Source organism: Salvelinus fontinalis, chromosome 22, assembly GCF_029448725.1.
Source record: "Salvelinus fontinalis isolate EN_2023a chromosome 22, ASM2944872v1, whole genome shotgun sequence".
Classification (NCBI taxonomy): Eukaryota; Metazoa; Chordata; class Actinopteri; order Salmoniformes; family Salmonidae; genus Salvelinus; species Salvelinus fontinalis.
The window spans coordinates 12,292,670-12,315,573 of record NC_074686.1 but is presented as its reverse complement, the minus strand read 5'-3'; the positions used below and the strand labels follow the sequence as shown (position 1 = coordinate 12,315,573).

General features: G+C 43.0%; 1 protein-coding gene across 3 annotated transcripts; it reads left to right on the top strand.

Moving 5' to 3' along the window:
* Nucleotides 1-426: 426 nt before the first annotated feature.
* thap7 (THAP domain containing 7) lies at nucleotides 427-9,679 on the top strand. Of its 3 annotated transcripts, none has more exons than XM_055876453.1 (5): nucleotides 427-1,332; nucleotides 2,101-2,201; nucleotides 5,307-5,462; nucleotides 6,919-7,047; nucleotides 7,173-9,679. In XM_055876453.1, the coding sequence occupies exons 2-5, from the start codon at nucleotides 2,122-2,124 to the stop codon at nucleotides 8,776-8,778; spliced, it is 1,971 nt and encodes a 656-aa protein (XP_055732428.1). In that variant the 5' UTR covers nucleotides 427-1,332; nucleotides 2,101-2,121; the 3' UTR covers nucleotides 8,779-9,679. The 3 variants fall into 3 exon arrangements, with proteins under 3 accessions (XP_055732428.1, XP_055732427.1, XP_055732429.1); XM_055876452.1 differs by having other exon boundaries at nucleotides 1,688-2,201; XM_055876454.1 differs by having other exon boundaries at nucleotides 427-1,860.
* The last annotated feature ends 13,225 nt before the right edge of the window (nucleotides 9,680-22,904 follow it).

The following is a 22,904-nucleotide window of genomic DNA, read 5'->3' as shown; positions in this document are numbered from 1 at the left end:
TTATTGTACCAGTCAACCTGGTAAAAATCTGTGTATTGAACACTATTCCAGAGAATTAAAATTACAACGTGGATGTTTTGGAGCCTGATAACTATTGAGGACTTTGGGAAAAGCACTTGGGTACTAAGTATTACATTTTTTTTTATTTAACTAGGCAAGTCAGTTATGAACAAATTCTTATTACAATGACAGCCTACCGGGCAACAGTGGGTTAACTGCCTTGTTCAGGGGCAGAACAACAGATGTTTACCTTGTTAGCTCGGGAATTCGATCCAGCAACCTTTCGGTTACTGGCCCAACACTCTAACCACTAGGCTACCTGCCACCCCTAGTAGACTGATACCCCATTTCATTGATCCCCAATCCTTAGTGCAATATGAATGTCAATACGCACAATAGCCTAACTGGGGAGGTCATTTCCCAGTCAAAGTCCCGCAATAGTAGCTACGAAAGGCCAAACGCAAATTCCACTGTGTGGCTAATCTTTATTGTGGCTAGCTTCACAACACATAACCGCGTCCGGTCAAGCCATACAAGACAGATGAAGCTAGCTGGCTGCTTATAACGTTAGATTTGGGCAACAAACGGGGTAGCTGGCTAGCTAGTTGTTTCAATAGGAGAACAACAAGTGGCTACCTAGCTAATACTTGCTCACATCGATTCCTAAATTATTGCTAAGAATATTGAAAATTACTGCAATTTTTACTGGTCATTGTTTTCAGGCTTGTTTCATTTGCGCTAGCTATGTACCAAGCTAAAGCTAGCTACCCCATAAGTTGCTAATAACGTCTGTATCAAAGATATTTGAAAACATTGTTTATCCTGCTCGTTTGATCCTGATCTAATTTCAAATGCTCACACAGACGTTTTCCCTTTCAGTCGAACAAATAATGCCTTTTTACCAACGCAGTATTATACAGCAGTGATCATAATGGTGGCGCTTGGCTTGTACATGCAAATTCAGCACACACAACATTCTATAATATAATTGTGTTATTTGACGTGTCAAATTAAATGTGTATTTATATTTTGACACGCAAAGACCCAAACTTCGCTCCATAGAATTCTACTGTCTGAAAAGGTACATACGCTTCTGATGCGGCACCATTTTTAATAAAAACTCTCAGGATCGAACGTAGAACCAAAACCAGCAACAGGTCTTTAAAAACAATTTGATTGGATATTAACAAACGCAAACTACCTCGCCTACCACCTACATACATTCATTGGCTAGATTAGAAAGGAGGCGGGATTTATGGTAGACTAGTCGTCGTCGCAGGAGAGGAAGAGCAAGACGGCCATCTTCGTGAGGTCGAAAGATTGCGTGTTAAGGTAATTCTTCAAGTAGTGAACTTTTAAAAATATAAACTGCACAACGGTATACTATATGTGTTAATAGTCAAACTGTTGTTGAAATATGGACAGCAAAGACGGCGCTCAGCTTCAACCACAGTCGTTGCTGAGCTAGCCAGTCGTTAGCTAGCTTGCTGGCTTACAACTTCTGTACGTTAGCTAGCCAACAGTCTTACTGCTGGAAATGAATGTGTTTTGTGGCGATGATATTGCCACTGTGAAAAATAACATGCAATGTTTGCTTGCTAGGAATAGTTAATAACCTAATGAGCTCCTGGGTCATCAATCGTGTCATCTTTTTATGATGAAACAAGCGCTTTTCTTCCATGGACAGGCAAGGCAAATTGTGCGAGTTTGACTGTACAAGATGTGCTCGATTTAGCTTGGAAGGCAACCGGGTGGGCGTGGTGTAAATGTTTGGGACCATTCCATGGCTGGCACATCGGGCTGTGACTTAAATCGAGTGCACCTACTCTTATTTATTGCAACAAGCACAAATGTAAATGGGTATGTACCATAATAACGAATGAATGCACACGGTTTAGTATTTGGGAATTTGACTACAGCATAGGTACCTTCATTGTCAAATAACCAGTATGTTTCATGTTATTAATTTATTGAATTAATTAACCCTTAAATAAATTATTTGATTCAAACTAATAAGTTACCATATAAGTTCATGTGTAGGGTATGTCAGAGAATGGTTTATCTATAGATGGCTATAATAACAAATGTTTTCCCCCTCAGCTTTCCAGCTATCCTGCTCAGATGCCTAGACACTGCTCTGCAGGTGGATGCAAATCCCGTGACACCAGAGAAAATCGTAAGGCTGGCATTACCTTTCACAGGTAAGTGGATCCAATCTAATTTTAGCTAAGCATTAAGACTGTGGCCTCTATTTTCGGCTGGCGCTAAGGAGGCGCAAGTGTCAAACGCACGTTAGTTTGCAATTTTGTCATGTAAAAATTGGCGTACTTACATTTTCAAGCCCTAACACCAGGTTTGGCAATTTACCTGTACAGTGCCTTGCAAAAGTATTCATACCCCTTGGTGTTTTTTCTTATTTTGTTGCATTAGAACCTGTAATTTTAAATTGATTTCTATTTGGATTTCATGTAATGGATATATACAAAATAGTCCAAATTGGTGAAGTGAAATGGAAATATTTTTTATTTTTTTTATTAATTTAAAAGTGGTCCGTGCATATGTATTCACCCCCTTTGGTTGCACCAGATCTTATTTAGGGGCTTCATAGCAATTACCTTCAGAAATCACATAATTAGTTAAAGTCCACCTGTGTGCAATCTAAGTGTCACATGATCTGTCACATGATCTCAGTGAATATATATATACACCTGTTCTGAAATGCCCCAGTGTCTGCAACACCACTAAGCAAGGGGAACCACCAAGCAAGCAGCACTACCAAGCAAGCAGCACTATGAAGACAAAGGAACTCTCCAAACAGGTCAGGGACAAAGTTGTGGAGAAGTACAGATCAGGGTTGGGTTATAAAAAAATATCAGAATCTTTGAACATACCACGGAGTATGATTAAATCCATTATTAAAAAATAGAAAGAATATGGCACTACAACAAACCTGCCAAGAGAGGGCCGCCCACCAAAACTCACGGACCAGGCAAGGAGGTCATTAATCAGAGGCACAAAGAGACCAAAGATTAACCTGAAGGAGCTGCAGAGCTCCACAGCGGAGATTTGAGTATCTGTATCTGTCCATAGGACCACTTTTAAGCCATACACTCCAAAGAGCTGGGCTTTACGGAAGAGTGGCCAGAAAAAAAGCCATTGCTTAATAAAAATAAATTGCAAGCATGTTTGGTGTTTGCCAAAAGGCATATGGGAGAGTCCCCAAACATATAGAAGAAGGTACTCTGGTCAGATGAGACTAAAATTGAGCTTTTTGGCCATCCAGGAAAACGCTATGTCTGGCGCAAACCCAACATATCTCATACCACGGAGTATGATTAAATCCATTATTAAAAAATAGAAAGAATATGGCACTACAACAAACCTGCCAAGAGAGGGCCGCCCACCAAAACTCACGGAACAGGCAAGGAGGTCATTAATCAGAGGCACAAAGAGACCAAAGATTAACCTGAAGGAGCTGCAGAGCTCCACAGCGGAGATTTGAGTATCTGTATCTGTCCATAGGACCACTTTTAAGCCATACACTCCAAAGAGCTGGGCTTTACGGAAGAGTGGCCAGAAAAAAGCCATTGCTTAATAAAAATAAATTGCAAGCATGTTTGGTGTTTGCCAAAAGGCATATGGGAGAGTCCCCAAACATATAGAAGAAGGTACTCTGGTCAGATGAGACTAAAATTGAGCTTTTTGGCCATCCAGGAAAACGCTATGTCTGGCGCAAACCCAACATATCTCATCACCCCGAGAACACCATCCACACAGTGAAGCATGGTGGTGGCTGCATCATGCTGTGGGGATGTTTTTCCATTGGCAGGGACTGGGAAACTGGTCAGCATTGAAGGAATGATGGATGGCGCTAAATACAGGGACATTCTTGAGAAAAACTTGTTTCAGTCTTCCAGAGATTTGAGATTGGGACGGAGCATCCTTCGAGCAGGACTCGAAGAATGTCAACGACACACAGGCAACGATACAATTGACAGGAGCCTATTTATTTTGTATAGACGTGCGAATGTTCTGCGGAAAGATATTTAGGCCTGCGAGTGCACAGAGTGCCTTGGAACGAGAGAGGCAATTAATCATTTTTATGACCGATCCTATTTAGAAATAACAGGGTTTTAGTCAAATTAAAAGAGTAACTTATTTGAAAGATTCACCGTTTATGGTGTGAACGTACATGGCTCGAATGTAATGCTATTTCTGGAGAAGTGCAAATATGATCTGTAAGATGGTTCCACGGTGTTTATAAAACATTACTGTTATAATGCTCGCAAATGTGAGGGGCTATTCCCCCTTCTGGGGAAGGGTACCAAAAAATGTCTGCAGCATTATAGGTGTCCAAGAACACCGTTGCCTCCATCATTCTTAAATGGAAGAAGTTTGGAACCACCAAGACTCTTCTTAGAGCTGGCCGCCCGGCCAAACTGAGCAATCACGGGAGAAGGGCCTTGGTCAGAGAGGTGACCAAGAACTCAATGGTCACTGACAGAGCTCTAGAGTTCCTCTGTGGAGATGGGTGAACCTTCCAGAATGACAATCATCTCTGCAGCACTCCACCAATCAGGCCTTTATGGTAAAGTGGCCAAACGGAAGCCACTCCTCAGTAAAAGGCGAATGACAGCCCGTCTGGAGTCATTGTCTGATGAAACCAAGATGGAACTCTTCGGCCTGAATGCCAAGCGTCACGTCTGGAAGAAACCTGGCACCATTCCTACGGTGAAGCATGGTGGTGGCAGCGTTTTTCAGCGCCAGGGACCGGGAGACTAGTCAGTATCGAGGCAAAGATGAACGGAGCAAAGTACAGAGAGATCCTTGATGAAAACCTGCTCCAGAGCACTCAGGACCTCAGACGGTGGCGACGGTTCACCTTCCAACAGGACAATGACCCTAAGCACACAGCCAAGACAACTCAGGATATTTCAGTTTATTTTATTTTTAATACATTTGCAAAAATGTCTAAACCCATTTTTTCTTTGTCATTATGGAGTATTGTGTGTAGATTGATACATTACTTAAAAACATTTTTTAAATCAATTTTAGAAGGCTGTAATGTCAATGTAACAAAGTCAAGGAGTCTGAATACTTTATGAATGCACTGTAAAGCAGTAGCCTACTATGGCAGAAAAGTTGTGTTCAGGTATGAACTGGTAATCATCACCAACCCACTGTTTTGGAAACTATGTTTGTCAATAATACAGAAGATTTTTGAAATTAACACAGACCTACTTAACCATGTATTACTCTGCCATGCACATTATTGCAAGTCTAAATTAGGTTTCTGTGGTTGCCAGGTTGCCAAAGCGTGGAACCCCACGCAGGGACCTATGGATCATCAACTCGCACCGCAAGGGCCCACAAGGCCAGGGGCCATGGGACCCCCAGAGCAACTTCATCTATTTCTGCTCCAAGCATTTCACCCCAGAGAGTTTTGAACTCTCAGGAGTCAGGTATGTATTGTCTCTTCCAACTGATAGAGGGCAGTGTTTACCTCAGGATTCCAAAGGTTAGGTGATAATGTACTTTATCTCTAGTGCCTAGTTTCCACTGGAAAAACTTCAGCCTAACTGTCAGGGTGATTATGTATTGATGTTTAGTGTTATAGTCTAACTCTTTAATCCCATTTTTTGGGGGGATGTCTGTATAAGGACTGAAATGAAAGAAAATGCAATAAATTGCAAAGGAAGCTTAGTGCTGTTGATATTGATACGCTATACATAGAAAAGTATTTAAACAACCCTTCAAATTAGTGGATTTGGCTATTTCATCCACACCCGTTGCTGACAGGTGTATAAAATCGAGCACACCGTCATGCAATCTCCATAGACAAACATTGGCAGTAGAATGGCCTTACTGAAGTGACTTTCAACGTGGCACCGTCATAGGATGCCACCTTTACAACAATTCAACTGGTCAACTGTTAGTGCTGTTATTGTGAAGTGAAAACCTCTAGGAGCAACAACGGCTCAGCCGCGAAATGGTAGGCCACACAAGTTCACAGAACGGGACCGCCGAGTGCTGTAGCGCGTTAAAAAAAAAACATCTGTCCTCGGTTGCAACACTCACTACCGAGTTCCAAATTGCCTCTGGAAGTAACGTCGGCACAAGAACTGTTTGTCCAGAGCTTCATGAAATGGGTTTCCATGGCCGAGCAGCCGCACAAGCCTAAGAACAACATGCACAATGTCAAGCGTTGGCTGGAGTGGTGTAAAGCTTGTCGCTATTGGACTCTGGAGCAGTTGAAAGACATTCTCTGGCGTGCTGAATCACGCTTCACCATCTGGCAGTCCGACAGATTAATCTGGGTTTGGTGGATGTCAGGAGAACGCTACCTTCCCCAATGCATAGTGCCAACTGTAAAGTTTGGTGGAGGAGAAATAATGGTCTGGGGCTGTTTTACATGGTTTGTGCTAGGTCCCTTAGTTCCAGTTAGGGGAGATCTTAATGCTACAGCATAGTGACATTCTAGACGATTCTGTTTTTCCAACTTTGTGGCAACAGTTTGGGTTAGGCCATTTCCTGTTTCAGTATGACAATGCCCCCGTGCAGAAAGCGAGGTCCATACAGAAATGGTTTGTCGAGATCAGTGTGGAAGCACTTGCTGGGCCTGCACAGTGCTTAATCGCCTAACATCAGTGCCCGACCTCACTAATGCTCTTGTGACTGAATGGAAGCAAGTCTCCGCAGCAATGTTCCAAATTCTGGGAAGGCTTTCCGCTGTTATAGCAGCAAATGGGGGACCAACTCCATATTAATGGCCATTATTTTGGAATGAGATGTTCGACGAGCAAGTGTCCACGTACTTCTGGTCATGTAGTGTATGAAAATATACGGTATGTAACAGTGCATCAAGGATAACTGCCAGCATTTTAAATGATCGTCATCTTACCTTCTAACTTTACGCAGTGGGTACAGAAGGCTGAAGGACGATGCATTGCCCACAGTCTTCGAAATGGTCATGCAGCCAGGAGGAAGAGGAGGGGGGGAAACTCCTAGAGGAAAGGGCAAACAGAATGTCATAAGCCTACAGACCAGGTAAGAAAATGGAATAAATCATATATACCACTTTAAAAAAAAATTTTTTATAGAAACAATGAGTCACCATTGTACATGTAGCTCAGAGCTGGGATGTATGTTAAATGTCATCTTTCCTTTTTAAGGAGGTCCCGCTCTCTGAAAGTGGAACAAAACAGCCAGAATGGTGCACAACAAGAAATTGAAGCGAAAAATATAGATTGTGGAGAACAAGTTCAGAGCTCTGAGACACCCAATGGGGAAGCTAATAACAATATAGAGCTGGGCAAAGCCCAGGCCCTCCCTTCCCCCCAGGGAACGTCTGCGCCGACTGTCGAAACACCACAGAGTTCCCCTCAACAACCATCAGGCTCTTCACCCGGAGACCCACCTGGCTCTCCCCGTCCTCATTCCCCATCGCGATACATGCTGCGCCTACCCCCACCTCCTGGCTTCTACCTGCCCAAGGAACACAACTATGCTCAGCATTGCCCCCTGGTGTGGCGGAAGCGTTACGACAGGGCCATCGACAACCTGGAGAAGTCCCTGCGTCTGCTTAGTGCGGCCAGGCGGAGGGAGAACCGGCTGCGGCATGCGCTCCTGCGCCTCAGAGAGAATCGTCTGAAACACACCCTGCTTCGCTCCCGTGACGGAGCTAAGGGCAGGGGAGGTCGAATTCAGGGGTTGGAGAGGAGAGGACATGGAGATAAGGCAGGAGGTGTCAGCCTGGCTGAGCCAGAAGAGACTGAGATGGATAGAGTGCCAGAGGACTTGGGGCTATTTGAAGACGGACCTGGGGAACCGATTGACTGGGGAGGGCGGGTCCGGACTACAGAGACTAAAGCTGGGTTGGAAGAGGAGGGAGGTTACTGCTTCTACTGTGGAAGAGGGCGAGAGGACGATGGGGTTAAAGTGACCAGGGGAAGCTCTCAGATCAGGAAAGGTGGACAGGGAACTATGGATGATGGCTCTTGGAGCTCTCAGGTTGATGAGGGGGACAGAGATGGTCGAAGAGGAAGACGAATTCCAAAGAAGGCTCGAGTTCGAAAGGTTGTAGAGACCACAACATATGCAGGAGCGCCACAGGAAAGCTATGAAAGCTACTACTATCACTGTGGCGCGTCTGAGAGTGGTGAAGATGTGCAGGTACTCATGGTGGAGCTGCCACCTGAGAAAGGGGTGAAAGCTGGCGTGGAACTTCACTGCAACCCTCAGCTGTCCATCCCCCTGTTGCAAACACAATCACCGGTGGGCCTTCAGCAGATGCAGCCCTCAGGCAGAGCAGCACTGCAGGATACCCACAGCCGGGTTCAATTCCTGCAGCCTTGCCCAGCCTCCCAGCAAGGGTTACTCGTCACAGACCTGAACTCAATAGAAGCAGAGCCAGTGGACAGCCAGCAGCAGCTGGAGGAGCCGGTGTTCTGGATGCAGGAGGGCCAACTGCTCTTAGTGCCTGTGCCCTCTGAAGACTGGCTGAAGGGCACAGTTGGGATGGAGGGAGTGGCAGAAGAGGTGGGAGCACCAACCATATTAGTGTCAGAGGTGGGATTTCCTAGAGACTTGGTGGAGGAGAAAAAGGGGCTGTGCTTGGAGGGTGGGGGTACAGGTCTGAGGGTTATATTGCCCACTGATGGACAGGGAGGCCACCACTCAGACATCAGGACTACTGTGGTGAGCGGTGATGTGAGGGAGCGGTTGAAAGAACACTTGGAGGGGTTTCAGCTCCAGCTTAGCAGTGAGTTTATTGACTGAAGGCTGTATCATATTAAAGGGCCAAAGGGTGAAAGCCTTCATGTAGAGAGTGAAAAGGTGTCAGCATACTGTTGTGTTTTATATACATCAGCTAAGATGGTGGAATGTTAACTTATAACTTAAATCAGGTGGAAAGGTCAAGAGAACCATTTAGCAGGACAAATCAGTCAGTCATCTTCTTACCAGCTTGTTAGCCCAAAATGCTTCATAAAAATACAAAAATATTCCATTTACTCACTTCACGCAGGCTTGTGTAGTAGAGCAGTGGTTCCCAAACTGTGGGGCGCGCCGAGAGGTCGGTGGGGGGTCAAGGTGCAATTTCGAAATTGGGGTAGTGCAGCATCAGTTCCTGTTGTCTTGTCAGTCATTGCAGACCTTAGAGAGCTATTTATAACTTGTTAGAAATCAACTCGCCCATGTCAGCTAACTTTTTTTTTTTTGCTAGGTTTTTTTAGCCTATAGATTCTATTGTGATGTTTGAGTCACTCAAATATCACATGAATAAACATTAGACATGGCAAACTGTATAGAATTGCAAGAAAATTTGCTTTAAACGGCAAAATGTTCTCTGCAACTCATGACACGATCTGTAGAATTGCAGGAAATTAGCTTTAAACCTGCAAAATGTTCTCTAAGCCAACAAGAAGGGTGTGAACAGTTTGTGTCATGAACAGTGCTTGTGCCCATAAAAATAAACATGGTGCACGCATGCGCATGATGTTCCCCAGTGCCTGTGTGAAACGTTTGGGAACCCCTGTAGTAGAGCATACAAAGTGTAATTGAAAACATTTCAAAGCATACATCACAGAATTAATGAAATACATTGTAAATTATGCTCAGTTACACTTGTCATTGCCTGTACATACAATTATTACAGTTAATAAAATAACGTATAATTTCACCATCTGTAACCTTAAGACTTTGTTCATGCTTACACATTTCATGAAACTGATTACATTTGGCATGCATGTAATTTATACCGTATTACAGGGGCTGCCAAAAGGTTGCTGGAATTGATATTTAGTTATTTTAAGACGTTTCTGTTAGTTTATTCACAAAATAGTACAGAAGTGTGTGGTTCACTGCAATGTCCCCAAAATGACTCAAAATCTAGGTACGCAAAACCCATCCAAAATATTGTCTTGGGCAATAAGGTACAGCCAAAATAAGTGAGAAAATCATGTTAGATTGTATTAAGTGGAACATCCCTTTAATTAGGGTGCCCTGTCCTAAACAACATGCAACAATCGGCTCACAATCTGAGGTTCAAATTTAAACAATCCAGACTTGGAATGTTTTTTTTCCCAAAAATGTGTTCTACCTTTACCCCTTCAACTGGTGGTTTGATTATTCTTCACACTCAAGAAACTAGTGGCAACCTGATATATATTTAACATTTTATGCAGCTAAATTCATACATTGTGGGCAGTCTGTTTTAACTTCGAAAAGGTCTAGGCCTTTTCTCATTTAGAAAAAGTCAGTTCTCTGTCCTCCATCCTCTGACCCAGAAACCGATAAGTGGTCGAGGAGATGTCAATTTGCATGTAAGTGAACGGAAGTGTCCCCTCCTCAATAGTCAAATCTCATCGAGGATAGTGTGTATCCTACCTGAATCCTTTGCGTTAGACTTTTGAAATCTAGGTCTTTTTCGCAATTTTCAATTCCTCCGTCCTGTCGCCTCTTTTTGAAAAAGGTAATCGAGGAGAGGCGGCGAAGAGGGAAAGTCAAGGAAAATGTGCTTGTATGAAATTACTCTCCTCCACTCGCGCGTCATCAGGCAAATTCCGTTTATAGGGGTGGATCCCAAAATAAATACGTAAAGTGATGCAAACAAATTTAAGTTAGCATTATATAGGTAACACGATAAGCAGTGGGGGGAAAAGTACCCGATTGTCATATTTGAGTAAAAGTAAAGATACCTTGATAGAAAATGACTCAAGTGAAAATCACCCATTTAAATACTACTTGAGTAAAAGTCAAAGTATTTAGTTTTAAATATAAGTATCAATAGTAAATTTGAATTGCTCAAATATACTTTATCAAAAGTATAACTATAAATCATTTTAAAATTCCTTATTATTAGGCAAACCAGATTGCACCATTTGCTTGTTTATTTTAATATACATTAATACCCAGTTAATTAAAATGGTAGAAGCACTCAATGGTGCTGCCCATCCTTATACAGCCTTTCGGCCCCTAGAGGCCTTTATCATTATAAATGGGTAGGATACACTTGACTAGCCCCAAAGAAAGGTGGCTATTGAGGAAGCCTACTTGGTGGCTTTCCACACAACCCCCTCATAATTGTTCCTCTGTCTTTAAAGCGGCCGTTTGATTGCTAGATACATTTGACTTTTAATTTCATGATATAGCCATTGATTCTTAAAGATTATAACTTAGAAATGCCTCATGATCGTAGCTCAACTGTCCAACCCCATCAACCCAAAGTTTATGCTTGTTTTACTCCTTTGTGTCTAAACAATGTGTAATTGTAAACCCTGTATAGCCTCAACATTGTTACAAATGTAAAAATATATCATGGATGGTCAGTCCTTGCATACATAGCTCTATGAATTCGAGCGGTTACATTTGTCTATTCCAATTCCTCAGCTGTTTACCAAAACAGTGGCAGGGACACTGCTTTGTTATTGTTTGAACTGCAGATTGTCTCTTCAATCGAGATTCGGTAATAGACAGTCGTGAGAACACCACAGACAAGACAACTTTTCCATCTGCTCTCGTGGAGTCTGAGATAAGTAATCTCTGGCCAATTTTAGCAATTGCTTTAATGTAGGTTAAAGCCGAATGGCTAGACTTTAAGTGGTTCTGTCATTAGCTAACGGTCGTTTGGAAATTAATTTGAAGGCCTTACTTCCAATGTGACTCCAGGTTAATGCTTTGTGTCATTGTATGCATTTTACTCTTCATTACTGACTTTTCTTCTCGCCTTTTTGTTTCATGCTGTCACGATCTTCAAAGGTACTGAGTGAGGACCAAGGCGCAGAGCGAGAAAAGAACATCCTCTTTTATTAAGAAGAGAACAAACACAAAACGAAACCACTTTAACAAACTAACAAAACTGACGACCGTGAAGCTAAGAATGAACTAGTGCATACATGCAACATAGAACATCGACATAGACAATTACCCACAAAAAGCTAAAGCCGATGGCTACCTTAAATATGGCTCCCAATCAGAGACAACAGAAACCAGCTGTCTCTAATTGGGAACCCATTCAGGCAACCATAGACTTTCCTAGACAACTACACACAACATAAACCATCTATACCCCTTAACCCTCTAAACCATACAACCCCCTAGACCAGGGGTGTCAAACTCATTCCACGGAGGGCCTAGTGTCTGCAGGTTTTTGGTTTTTCCTTTCAATAAAGCCCTAGACAACCAGGTGTGGGGAGTTCCTAACTAATTAGTGATGTTAATTCATCAATCAAGTACAAGGGAGGAGCGAAAACCCGCAGACACTCGGCCCCCCGTGGAATGAGTTTGACACCTGTGCCCTAGACAATACAAAAACACATACTTCACCATGTCACACCCTGACCTAACTAAAAGAATAATGAACACAAAGATAACTAAGGCCAGGGTGTGACACATGGTTACGAAGGTAGAACGTTTTTTTTACCGTTTGGTGAAACAGTATCTCTGAGAATTGACGAGGACAACCTCGCCTGTAACCGCGTGCCCTCTGTGGCCCCTTTGACAGTGGTTGTGGTTTGTGTTGCACGGAATTGAAGCTTGACAGAAATCTACCATGCCTACCTACACTCTGTGTGTTCCCTTGAGTGATTTCAAGACCGATAAGCCATATGGAATGACGGCACTGTAAAACGTTTAATTTCAGTGATTAGGTTATATTTAGTACTGTTATAACTAGGCTGAAGAGTCTCTGACCAGTCTGATTCACATACTTTAATTATTGGACTATGTCACACATGGGAAAATAACATGTTTACCACAAGTGCAGTTTGAAGTCTGATCAAGACATGACAAAGTGATGGCATACGAGCATTCCTGTCCCTCCTGTGAATTAATGTCACTTCAATTTTTCTCCTGGAAAAAGGCGGTACACTTCAGAAATCATTGACAATCCTTTCCTCTAGCTTCCCCAATGATTCAAAACCTCTGATAGGTAGTGGATGGATGCTGCTGTGAATGACTGTGAATAAAATGGTGATATTAATCACTCAATGTATACATACCTGTTGGCTTTGAACGCAATGAACGCTGATGTGATGACCCTTTCTCTCTCTCTCGCAGTGTGGGAGTTGTGATGAGTCTGGCTGGTGTGCTGCATGTGGCGGCCCACAAGATGGTGAACTTAACACGCAACCATAATGTCATACCCCAATTACCTCCAGGTACCACAACCTGTCATTGTCACACCAGACTGGCCACAAACCTGTTTTAAATGCAGTCAAAGGAACACCTTATTCAAAGCAGTGCTAACACCTGCAGTTGGATATTTGTTTAGCTGTCAGTGATGGCATGAAATGTTCTATGTCCAGGTTTCAGCAGGACAGCATTGTGTCCCATCCATAAAAGAGAGCAGATGAAGCTTTTCTGTGTGACTTGTGATCAGCGGACTTGCCGTGATTACCTCGACTAACCTGTACCCCCTGTATATAGCTTCGTTACTTTATGTTTTACTTGAGTTTATTTAGTAAATATATTCTTAGCTCTATTTCTTGAACTGCATTGTTGGTAAAGGGCTTGTAAGTAAGCATTTCACTGTAAGGTCTACGGCGCATGTGGCATACGATTTGATTGTCAGCTAACCTTCCACAGGGAACACAAGTAAGATTTCCCTCAAGCACCTCTTTGCTGGCAACCCCGAAGGTGGCATTAGTTCCCTCATGCCTTACACTACTTCCTATGCCAAAACACTTTTTTTTTTACTTAAGTATATTTAACTCTTTCCTCTGCTTCCTTCAGGATCTTTTTTTTAAAGATCCCACTCTTATAGTCTTGTTCTCTCCAATTTTTATTTTTATTTTCACTAGGTACCAGTTAGCCCAGGAAGCTTTGCCAGAGCAGAGGAAATGGTTACAGTATCTAATGGAGACTTTGAGGACAGAGAGAGTGACCGTGCAACAGGGCCTGGATGGACGGTCAGTTGTTAACATGTTTGTGTCTGGGTGTGCGTGAATGAAAAATTATGTTGCTGTGAAAAGGATGGCGGCACACTTTGTTCAGGAGTCTGCTGTGTCCAAGACAGTGTCCAAGTCTCTCACTGGGTCAGACACTGTTGATCGTTCATTTGTGGTCATTTATTCTCATGAAAGAACAAAGAATGAATGAATGTCTTAGCTAGCCTTGTGTCCTTTGCTCCACAGGCTGTCCGACTTGAAGGATCAGCAGGAGAGTGTTAGAGCGGAGGTCAAGGATATCCTCAAGGGCATCTGGAGTGTCCTGGTGAAGAGCCATGCAGCTTTCCAAGGAAATGCAGGTAAAATTTCACACTCACAGATTGTCAGAATCTGGTCTCTTGGCCCTCCCACCAATACAGTAGGGCAGTCACAGCTATTTTCTGTCCTCACACCCCAATGGTGGAACCAGCTTCCCCCTGAAGCTAGGACAGCAGAGTCCCTGCCTATCTTCTGAAAACATCAAAAATATACCTCTTCAAAGACTATTTTAAATAATTCCACAGAACACCCCCAGCATGACTAAAATGTAAATGTGATGTAAATCAGAATGTCAATAATCCTATGTGATGGCCAATTTGCTTTGCTAATTGCTCTTGGGGATCTCACTCTGTTAGACTATGTGTCAGACATCTATTCCTCATGTGTCTTATCAGTAGGCAGGTTTCCATTGAGGCAGTTTTATTCAACAAAAGCAATGTCTCCCCCCAAAAAACATTGCAACATGTGTAATGGAAACGGCAGCTAAATGAGAAATGTTCTAACTATTTTTATCTGTCGACAATTCAGAAGTAGGTGATACTTATACACTTCAGAGCCAATGAGCTTAAGTTTGTAGATAACAGCCCCACCCACATCCTCTACCAGTAATGCAATGTTGTACCAATTTGTGTATTGTTCACACTTTCTCACTGCTGAAGCAAACAAGTACAACACAATTAGTCTGATGGACTAAAGATGATGTTTAACCTGCTGTGAGCTATAGCCTAGTTATCTTCAGGTCTCCGATGAGGTTACTCCTCATGCAACTTACGATTCAACTTAATTCCCTGAGTCAACCCAGTCCTACCAATGAAAAATCGCTGTTTTATCCACAGTATCCAGCCAGCTGTTAAAATACCTCTATCACTGCATTTGAATGATTGGTCATGGACACGTTTTTTGCCTAGGATAACTGTTGGAAGGAGAGTGAGTGTGTCACAAAGAGACATGCCCATCTTAGGAAACTGGGAGAGCGGCAGGAGTATGTCCTGGCCTTCACAGAGAGATCCCTGAACAGTGAAGACCACACCTTCTTGCTCTCTTGCAAAAGACAGGTACATAATAAGTGTACTCTAAGATCAGAGGTAACGTATAGAATTACACTAAAGACATACTCGGGTAACATTAGAGATAATACATACTACTGCCCTGATCTATTAATGTATAACTAAAAGGTATAGCCCAGCGTTTTATTTGCTTCAATCGCTGAATGCAACCGGTGCTTATTAGAGACAGGCTTCTATTTGAGCCAGGCTTCTATTTGAGCCAGGCTTCTATTTGAGCCAGGTGTCCATTTCCTTAATGCACAAAACTTTTGCGCCAAATAAAATGTTGAATAGACTACCACACTGTTTATTCTGACCAGTATAAACATTATAATAACATCCATCGCAGATCAGACTTGCAAAGACTAGATTGCCTATCATATTCCGCTTCGTGGCGCCATGGCTAGCAACGTTGACCGAATAAAGTTACTATGGGAATGTCAGCGCTGTGTCCATGGTAACCTCGTAAACAATTCATTTAGACCCAGCGTTTATTTGAAACGGGCGATTATTTGTTTAAATGTGTGCCGATACCTGGCTATTAAAGGGATACTTCAGGATTTTGGCAATGGTGCTTCTAGTCGTTGCGCAAATGCTAGTTAGCATTGGGCGGGCATAAGCTACGGACAACCAACACAATTGCATTTTAATGTTATAGCTCAGAGTAAAATGGTTGAAGATGATGGTAGTTGTACTTTTAATTGTCATTCTGTTTGCGTACAGGGGAAATTGACTAAGGAGTTCCCGTTTGCTCGGCTAAACCTGAGAAACTCGGGTTAGTCCCATTCAAATCAATCTTCCCAAATGTTCTCTGGAACAGCAGAGAAACAGCACAGCATCCACAACATTGTCACCTTCATCCCAGGGATCCTCCAGTATATCAAAGGGAAATGCTCCCTTCTTCCAATGGCAACCAACACTAATGCGCTGGCTTTCCCTTCCCTATCCCTATGAACCAGAGAAACTGTCGTTGTACCACTTTTCCCCTGACCCTCGCAGACTCTTTACAGTAAAGTGACCAGATTTCTGAAATTAAAACCGGGGACATTTCCAGCTCGGCGGTCAATATATCCTTAAAATATCCAATGTTATTATCTAAGAAATAAAAAAGGGGGACAATTCCAGTTTCATGTATTTAGTCTAACAGGCACACTGTGATAGAGAAAACAACTATATTACAGAAACACTACAGACAAGACAGAACTGTCCGATCTGAACAGCCATTCCTGGTCTGGGTAGAATACGAGCAGAAGAGAACATGAGAAACATTGAAAAAACAGAGATAATAGTTAACAACATAATAAATAAGACAATGATGAGATTGGTAACTACATAATATACTATACCAACCTAATCTGTATATTTCTCAGAAGAATGTATCTTCTTCAGGATTGCTCTGTCTTTGGCCAGGTTCTCCATGAACTCCTGGCAGGGGAGGTTGAAGTTTATCTTCACAATAAGCATGGCCTTGATGGTAGGAACAGTGAACCTATTCCTTGCTGCTGTCCATAGATCATTAATTTGGGAGAACACTCTCTCGACTGGTGCATTACTTCCAGGTAAGCACATGACAACAGACGCTAATCTAGCCAGGTTAGTGTGTGGGATGTCGTTCTCTTTGAAGTGGGTAACCACCATTCTCCATCTCTGACTAAGCGGTGTCTCAGATGTTTTCCATTCTTCAAGCGATCCCCCCTTTAGGAACTCTTGCAAGCCAGTAACCTCGTCAAACAATGCATCCTCATTGATGGTCACATTGGGGCATTTTTCCTGCAGTGTGCCTGCTGCCTTCTGGATCTCTTCACGCTGAGGTTGCCTTTTTAAAAGGAGACAATGTAAATCTTTTAGATTATCTGTGTGCTTTCCCCATGCTTGCAAGTAGTTCACAGCCGTAGTGAAGAATGATTGGGATGTTTCGAGAAAGCTCTCTTTAGACATGGCTCCATTTTCCTCTTGCTCTCTCAGAAGTCCTCTGACCAAAACTGGAATGAAGTTGTCATCACGTCTTGCAGTCAATTTTGCCTCAATGTTTCTCAGAATTGCAGCGGACTCCACAGCACAGCGGTCCTGGCCTTCAAGCATCTTGATTGTGTCACTGAATATGGTCAAGTTTCCATGGACAAAGGCCAGCCAAAGTTCAGTCAGTGGATCTTCGAACATTGTTCGCAGTGCATTTGTCTTCAGAAAGAAAAAAGGATTTCAATGGCACATCCCTTTTCAGCACTCTTTCTAGAGCAGGGAGCATGGACAGCCAGCGAACATTGCTGTGTCCTAAAATGGTATGGTACTCCTGGCCAACAAAATCACAAAAGCTCTTCAGTCTTTCTACTCTGACGGTGAAAATATCCAAATATCCAAATATCTTTGTGAGCAGGTACTCAACATCAAGGGGAATTATATCCAAAGCTGTTCTGGCTGTGTTATGAATGATGTGGGCAGGACAACCTAAGCCAATCACCTCCCGCTGCAGAGCATTTTTAACTTTGGTATTTGTGTTGTCGGCAGAGAATGCCACGACTTTGTTTTCCAGGTTACATTTTTGGATGACCACCAGGACCTCAGCTGCAATTTCCTCTGCTGTTTCTCCTTTCAATTCAACAAAATCAAGCAGTTTTGTTTCCACAGATGTGCTGCCATTATATCTTACAATATCTGACTAGTATTGGCAGCAGCTTTACATGTCCATGATTGGACGCATCAATGGACAGGGACACATTCAACCTGGTCTAGGTCCTGTGTTACCAAAGTAGTTGCCCATGGTGCTAACACGTTACTCACTATGGCGTCACATTTTGTCCCAGCACATGTAAACTTTGGCTCATAAAGCTTCCGTGTGAGTTGTGCTGTGCAGTTCATAGATCTGTAACTCTGATTGTGTCGCATAGTGTGGTATGCAAAGACACCCTCCTGCACAGCTAAATCATATTCTTCTTGGGAAGGTTCTACCTTCTTGAAGATTGTGGTGACAGATGGCATACCAACACGGCCAATCAGACAGGCTTTATGCTTTTTCGTCTGTTGATGTTCTACCACTGCCGTTCTTCCACCGCTGCCATTTGAAAAAGAAGAATTACAAAGGGTGCAGTTAACCATTCTATCGTCTTGACCTGAGCGTATAAATGGAAATTCTCTCATGTTGTCATTAAAATGGCAATTCCGTTTCTTGGAAAGAGCCATTGTACCTCCTGTCTGCTCTTCTTCACTCTCTTTGTGTCACTCTTCTTACTCTCTTAACTTTTTCTTCTCGTCCAATCTTTCTCTTCCTCTTTTCTTCACTCGTCTTCCTGCTCTTTCTTCCTTTCCTTCTCTTTACCTTTCCACCTCACTCTTCCACACTCTCCTCGCTTCACTCTTTTTACTCCCTTAATTTTCCTTCTCCTTCCTCACCAATCTTTAATAATAAATAGTACACTATTAGATAAAATACTTTGGTTAACAAAAGTTGCTTGCCTCATTTTTGTATTTTATCTCAAAAACATTGTTTGGAATAATAAATTGGCAGGCTCTGTAATCATATCTGTATCTTTCCTCCTCTCTCACTCTTCTTCCTATCCAGTCTCCTTCCTCTCCACTCTAACAGAAAACATTATGCTAATGTTATCCATGAAAATTTCTAAATATATTTTCACACTACTTATAATGCCAAACAATTAAAATTGTAATCTACAAATAAATATGATGCATTAATTTAATATAATCGTATTTTCAAAATAGCCCGTCCACTGCATGTTTACATGTGAAAGTGTTTTAACCTAGCTTCCATGAAAGTAGCTAGTTAACCTAGCTAGATAACGTTAACTTAGTCGACATAGGTTATGCTAGCTAACATTAGCTATTTAAAACCTTATAAAGCAGATCATCTATCTATATAATAAATTGTGACATTATAACATCATTAACTAGTATCTCAAACAATTGTAATTTACCTGTCTTGAAAAGACGTTTGTGGTGATGTTGTGGATTAACTTGACACTTGCTAGCTTCTGGCCGAGTTTTCCACAACAGTTTTCTCTAAAACTAACGCGAGCAAGTAGTCAGTAGAAGAGATAATTGTCTTGTTTTGCACGCTTTGTACAAAATAATAAAATGCAGTACTACAGGATATTTCTTAACGTAGCTCTTTATTAACTAGCTATAACTGGCATGTTCACGTATCGCCAACCAGGATCAAAACTGACCATGACGTAACCATTTGGGTGGTCTTAACCAATCATAGCACAGTATGATATGGCGGTAAAATGCATCCAATTATAATTCAGTATGTTCACACATGAATATTACAATAATGAAGCTGCTATAGCGAGCAGCCCCCTCTGCTGGACAAAACAAACACAACGCGATTGAGACGTTAACCGGTAGTCTGCTGCCCGGTCTTTCTTGCCACGTAAAATATTATTTTAACTTTGCAGTCTGTTTTTAACGCACAGTTAAAAACTGGGACATTTCCGGGGACAGCTCCAGCCGGGGACAGGCCACCAAAAACGGGGACGTCTGGTCACCCTACTTTACAGGCACTATCCTCTTCCTGCTCTTTACAGCCCTCTGTCCTTGTCCTCTATGTCTGCTGTGAACACAACAGGTCCCCAGCGATCTTATCAAAGTGCTGTGAACATGGGAAACAATGACTGCTTGTCATTATCAGGGGTTGCCCAGGACACCCCTGTCCCCTATCAGGGTGGCTCCTCAGTCTGACCTGATGGTGGATCATGTTTCCTGGCCCTTTCATGTCAAAAGGAAAGCGGCGGATGAAAATGTGGGTCCGAAGTCGTTTGCGGACCTTGAAGGTACCAGCGGAATCCCCCTGTGAGAGGGTTTCTCCTGTAGGTGCTGAAAAGCAGGCTGTGGACGTGGCTGCTACAGTTGTCATGGAAAGAGAAGCTGCGCCCACCATCACGAATCAGAATCCGATGGCTCCAATGTACATACAAAAAGCTACTAAGGCTTCAGGCAGCCATCAATCAAATCAGGTTGATGGCTGGAGTGCCAAGACGGCCAATCGGGTGGTTTTAGCTCCCTTCACACTCCCTGTCACGGGAAACTCCCATCATGTCACCAGCTAATGGCACTTTATTTTCCTTTTTTTTCTGGCACTGTGAACACTCCCTCCATACTTAATTTTGTCCAACAGCGCCCCAGTTTCTGGTTCCACTGGCATTGTGGGCAGCTGTTACGTTCCCCAGTTTCTGTGTTGTTGCGGGTTTGTATGTGTTTCAGGAAATGGCTTTCTGGATTCCCCCAAGCAGCTGATTGGTCGGCCCCATTGCAGATTGGAGCTGACCCCGCCCTCTCGTCAGGGGATACAGCTGTCTGCAATTACAGACTCCTTCTCCAGCTGTATATAAGCCCGTGTTCCTTTGCTCAGAGAGAGCTTATTGGTATGTCATGTGTTGGTTGTTGCTCAGACAGTTTTCGTAAAGTATTTTGTAGCTGGTCCTGCTGAGGTATGTTTTTGTCACAAGGACTGTGTTTTGATTATTGAAGTTGTTCACGTTAAGTTAGTATTATTCTGTTTTTCTTCCCCGGGGGAAGGGGAAAGCACCTTGGGAGTGCTTAGGCAAGAGGCCTGCGGGCATACATATACCCGTAGTATGTACTTTGTCTATGCACACTAGGTAAGACCTGGGCGGACCATCCCCTGTATTTTGGTTAGTGCGCCAGGTGGTGTTAGTAAGGTAGGAGAGGGAGCTCTTTAACTTTTTGATTTGGTTCCATCCAGACCCTTTTTCCCAAAATTACCGTGTGAAGGAATAAATTCCCTGTTAATGGTAAAATTCTCTGTCTCAGTCATCCTTACCCGCACCTACAGTCACATACCTCTTTCACTCTACGGGGAGTTGAGTATAGCAGGGTGTTGCCTTCCCTCCTCCCAAGAGGCGTGCGTAACAGCAGCCTTGACATTGAAAGCCTGGTCTTCAGCCATAATGACATGCCCTTTTTCAACATCTTGACCCCTGTTGGAGGAGGCCAAAACCAAGTGCTAGCTGGTTCTGTCCCAGGAGGACCCTGCCCACCAGGTCTGCCAGACCTCACCTCTCCAAAGAGCCCAGTGGTTAGTTGTGAAAAAGGTCTTTACTGTTTATTTCCCGCTTATCTATAGTTTCTCCTAGTCGTTCCTCTATCCCATAGTAGTTCATCTGTGTTCTCTTTTGCCTCCCATCTTTCCTTCCTATCAAATCCATCTTCTGTCCGTTGGCCCCCCAGATCTAATTTTATTTGCCGATTGTACTATTTTGTAGTATCCTCAGTTTAGTATTGTGTAGTTGAGAAAATAATGGAAAGTTGAAAGTTTTGCTAAATCACAATTAGGGAATCTTCGCAAGGACTACTTACTGTAGTGTTGCATTATCTGAAGTATAACAATTGTAGATCAACTGTGTAATTAACAACAACTGCATTTTGAAATGTAATTGGAAACTTTTTGAAAGCATTTATTTTTGAATTGTTAAGTACGAACACACCTTTGATACAGTCTTACATTCATATTAATAAGGCACTATCACACCCTCTCAACAGGAAGCTCCTCAGTCCATTGGTCCAATCAGAATTATTCGACAGGTAAAGAAGAATATTTCAACGGTTCAGGACACAAAACAGCCCACCCAGGATGGCACTGCTCAATCAGGATTGTTCAAAAAAGATGAATCTGCCTCTGTTCTCCTGTCCAGGCAGACTGCAAATGGAAATTGCCCAGACAGACGTTGACCTCATCCTGGCCAACCCTAGTCTGACAGTCTTTGCTGTTGAAGAAACCACAGAGATAGACATTGTCCAGAATAAAACTGCCCAGCCAGACTTTGTCCAGAATGAGACCAACCAGGCTGAACAGCCCAGATGTAAATTGTTCCTGTTCAAGTAATAGGAATCAAGGAGGAACAAATGTTACGGACAGTTACAGGACCAATGGAGTCTGAGTGCAGACATGCTTGACCCTGCCCAAACTGTTCCTGTTCAGATTAACTTTGTGCAAACTAACACTGTCCAAAACGACATTGTGCAGACAAACTGACCAGACTGACTTTGTCAACGTAAGCACACAAGTACCTGGGATCACAATCAAGGAAGAACCGCCAACCACAGACAGCTTATCAGTTACAGGGCTAATGGAGTCCATCAGAGTGATTATGCCTGACACTCTACCTCCTGAAACTGTCCAAACTGATCTTGTCCACACAGAAATGGTTCATGCAACAAACTGTACAAAGGGATTTTGTGCAGACCAACTTTCTTCAGACTGATAACCAGACTGAAACCGTGCAGGCCGAGACATTGCTGAGACTGAAATTGTGCAGACTGCAACCTTCATTGAAACTGTGCAGAACAAAATTGACCTGTCGAACTTTAACCAGACTGAAACTGTGCTGACAGACCCTGTCCTGACTGAAACTGTGCTGACAGACCCTGTCCTGACTGAAACTGTGCTGACAGACCCTGTCCTGACTGAAACTGTGCTGACAGACCCTGTCCTGACTGAAACTGTGGAACCAGTGCACAGTGGAACTGTCCTTACCGACATTATGCAGACTGCGACTGTACAGAGGGACCCAGCCCCAACTGACTTCAGATATTGTTCAGACCGACATGTCAACCACCAATGAAACCGATGTGGTACCCACCAATGACACTGTCAATTTGGTCAGTTTAGGGCTGTTGCTGT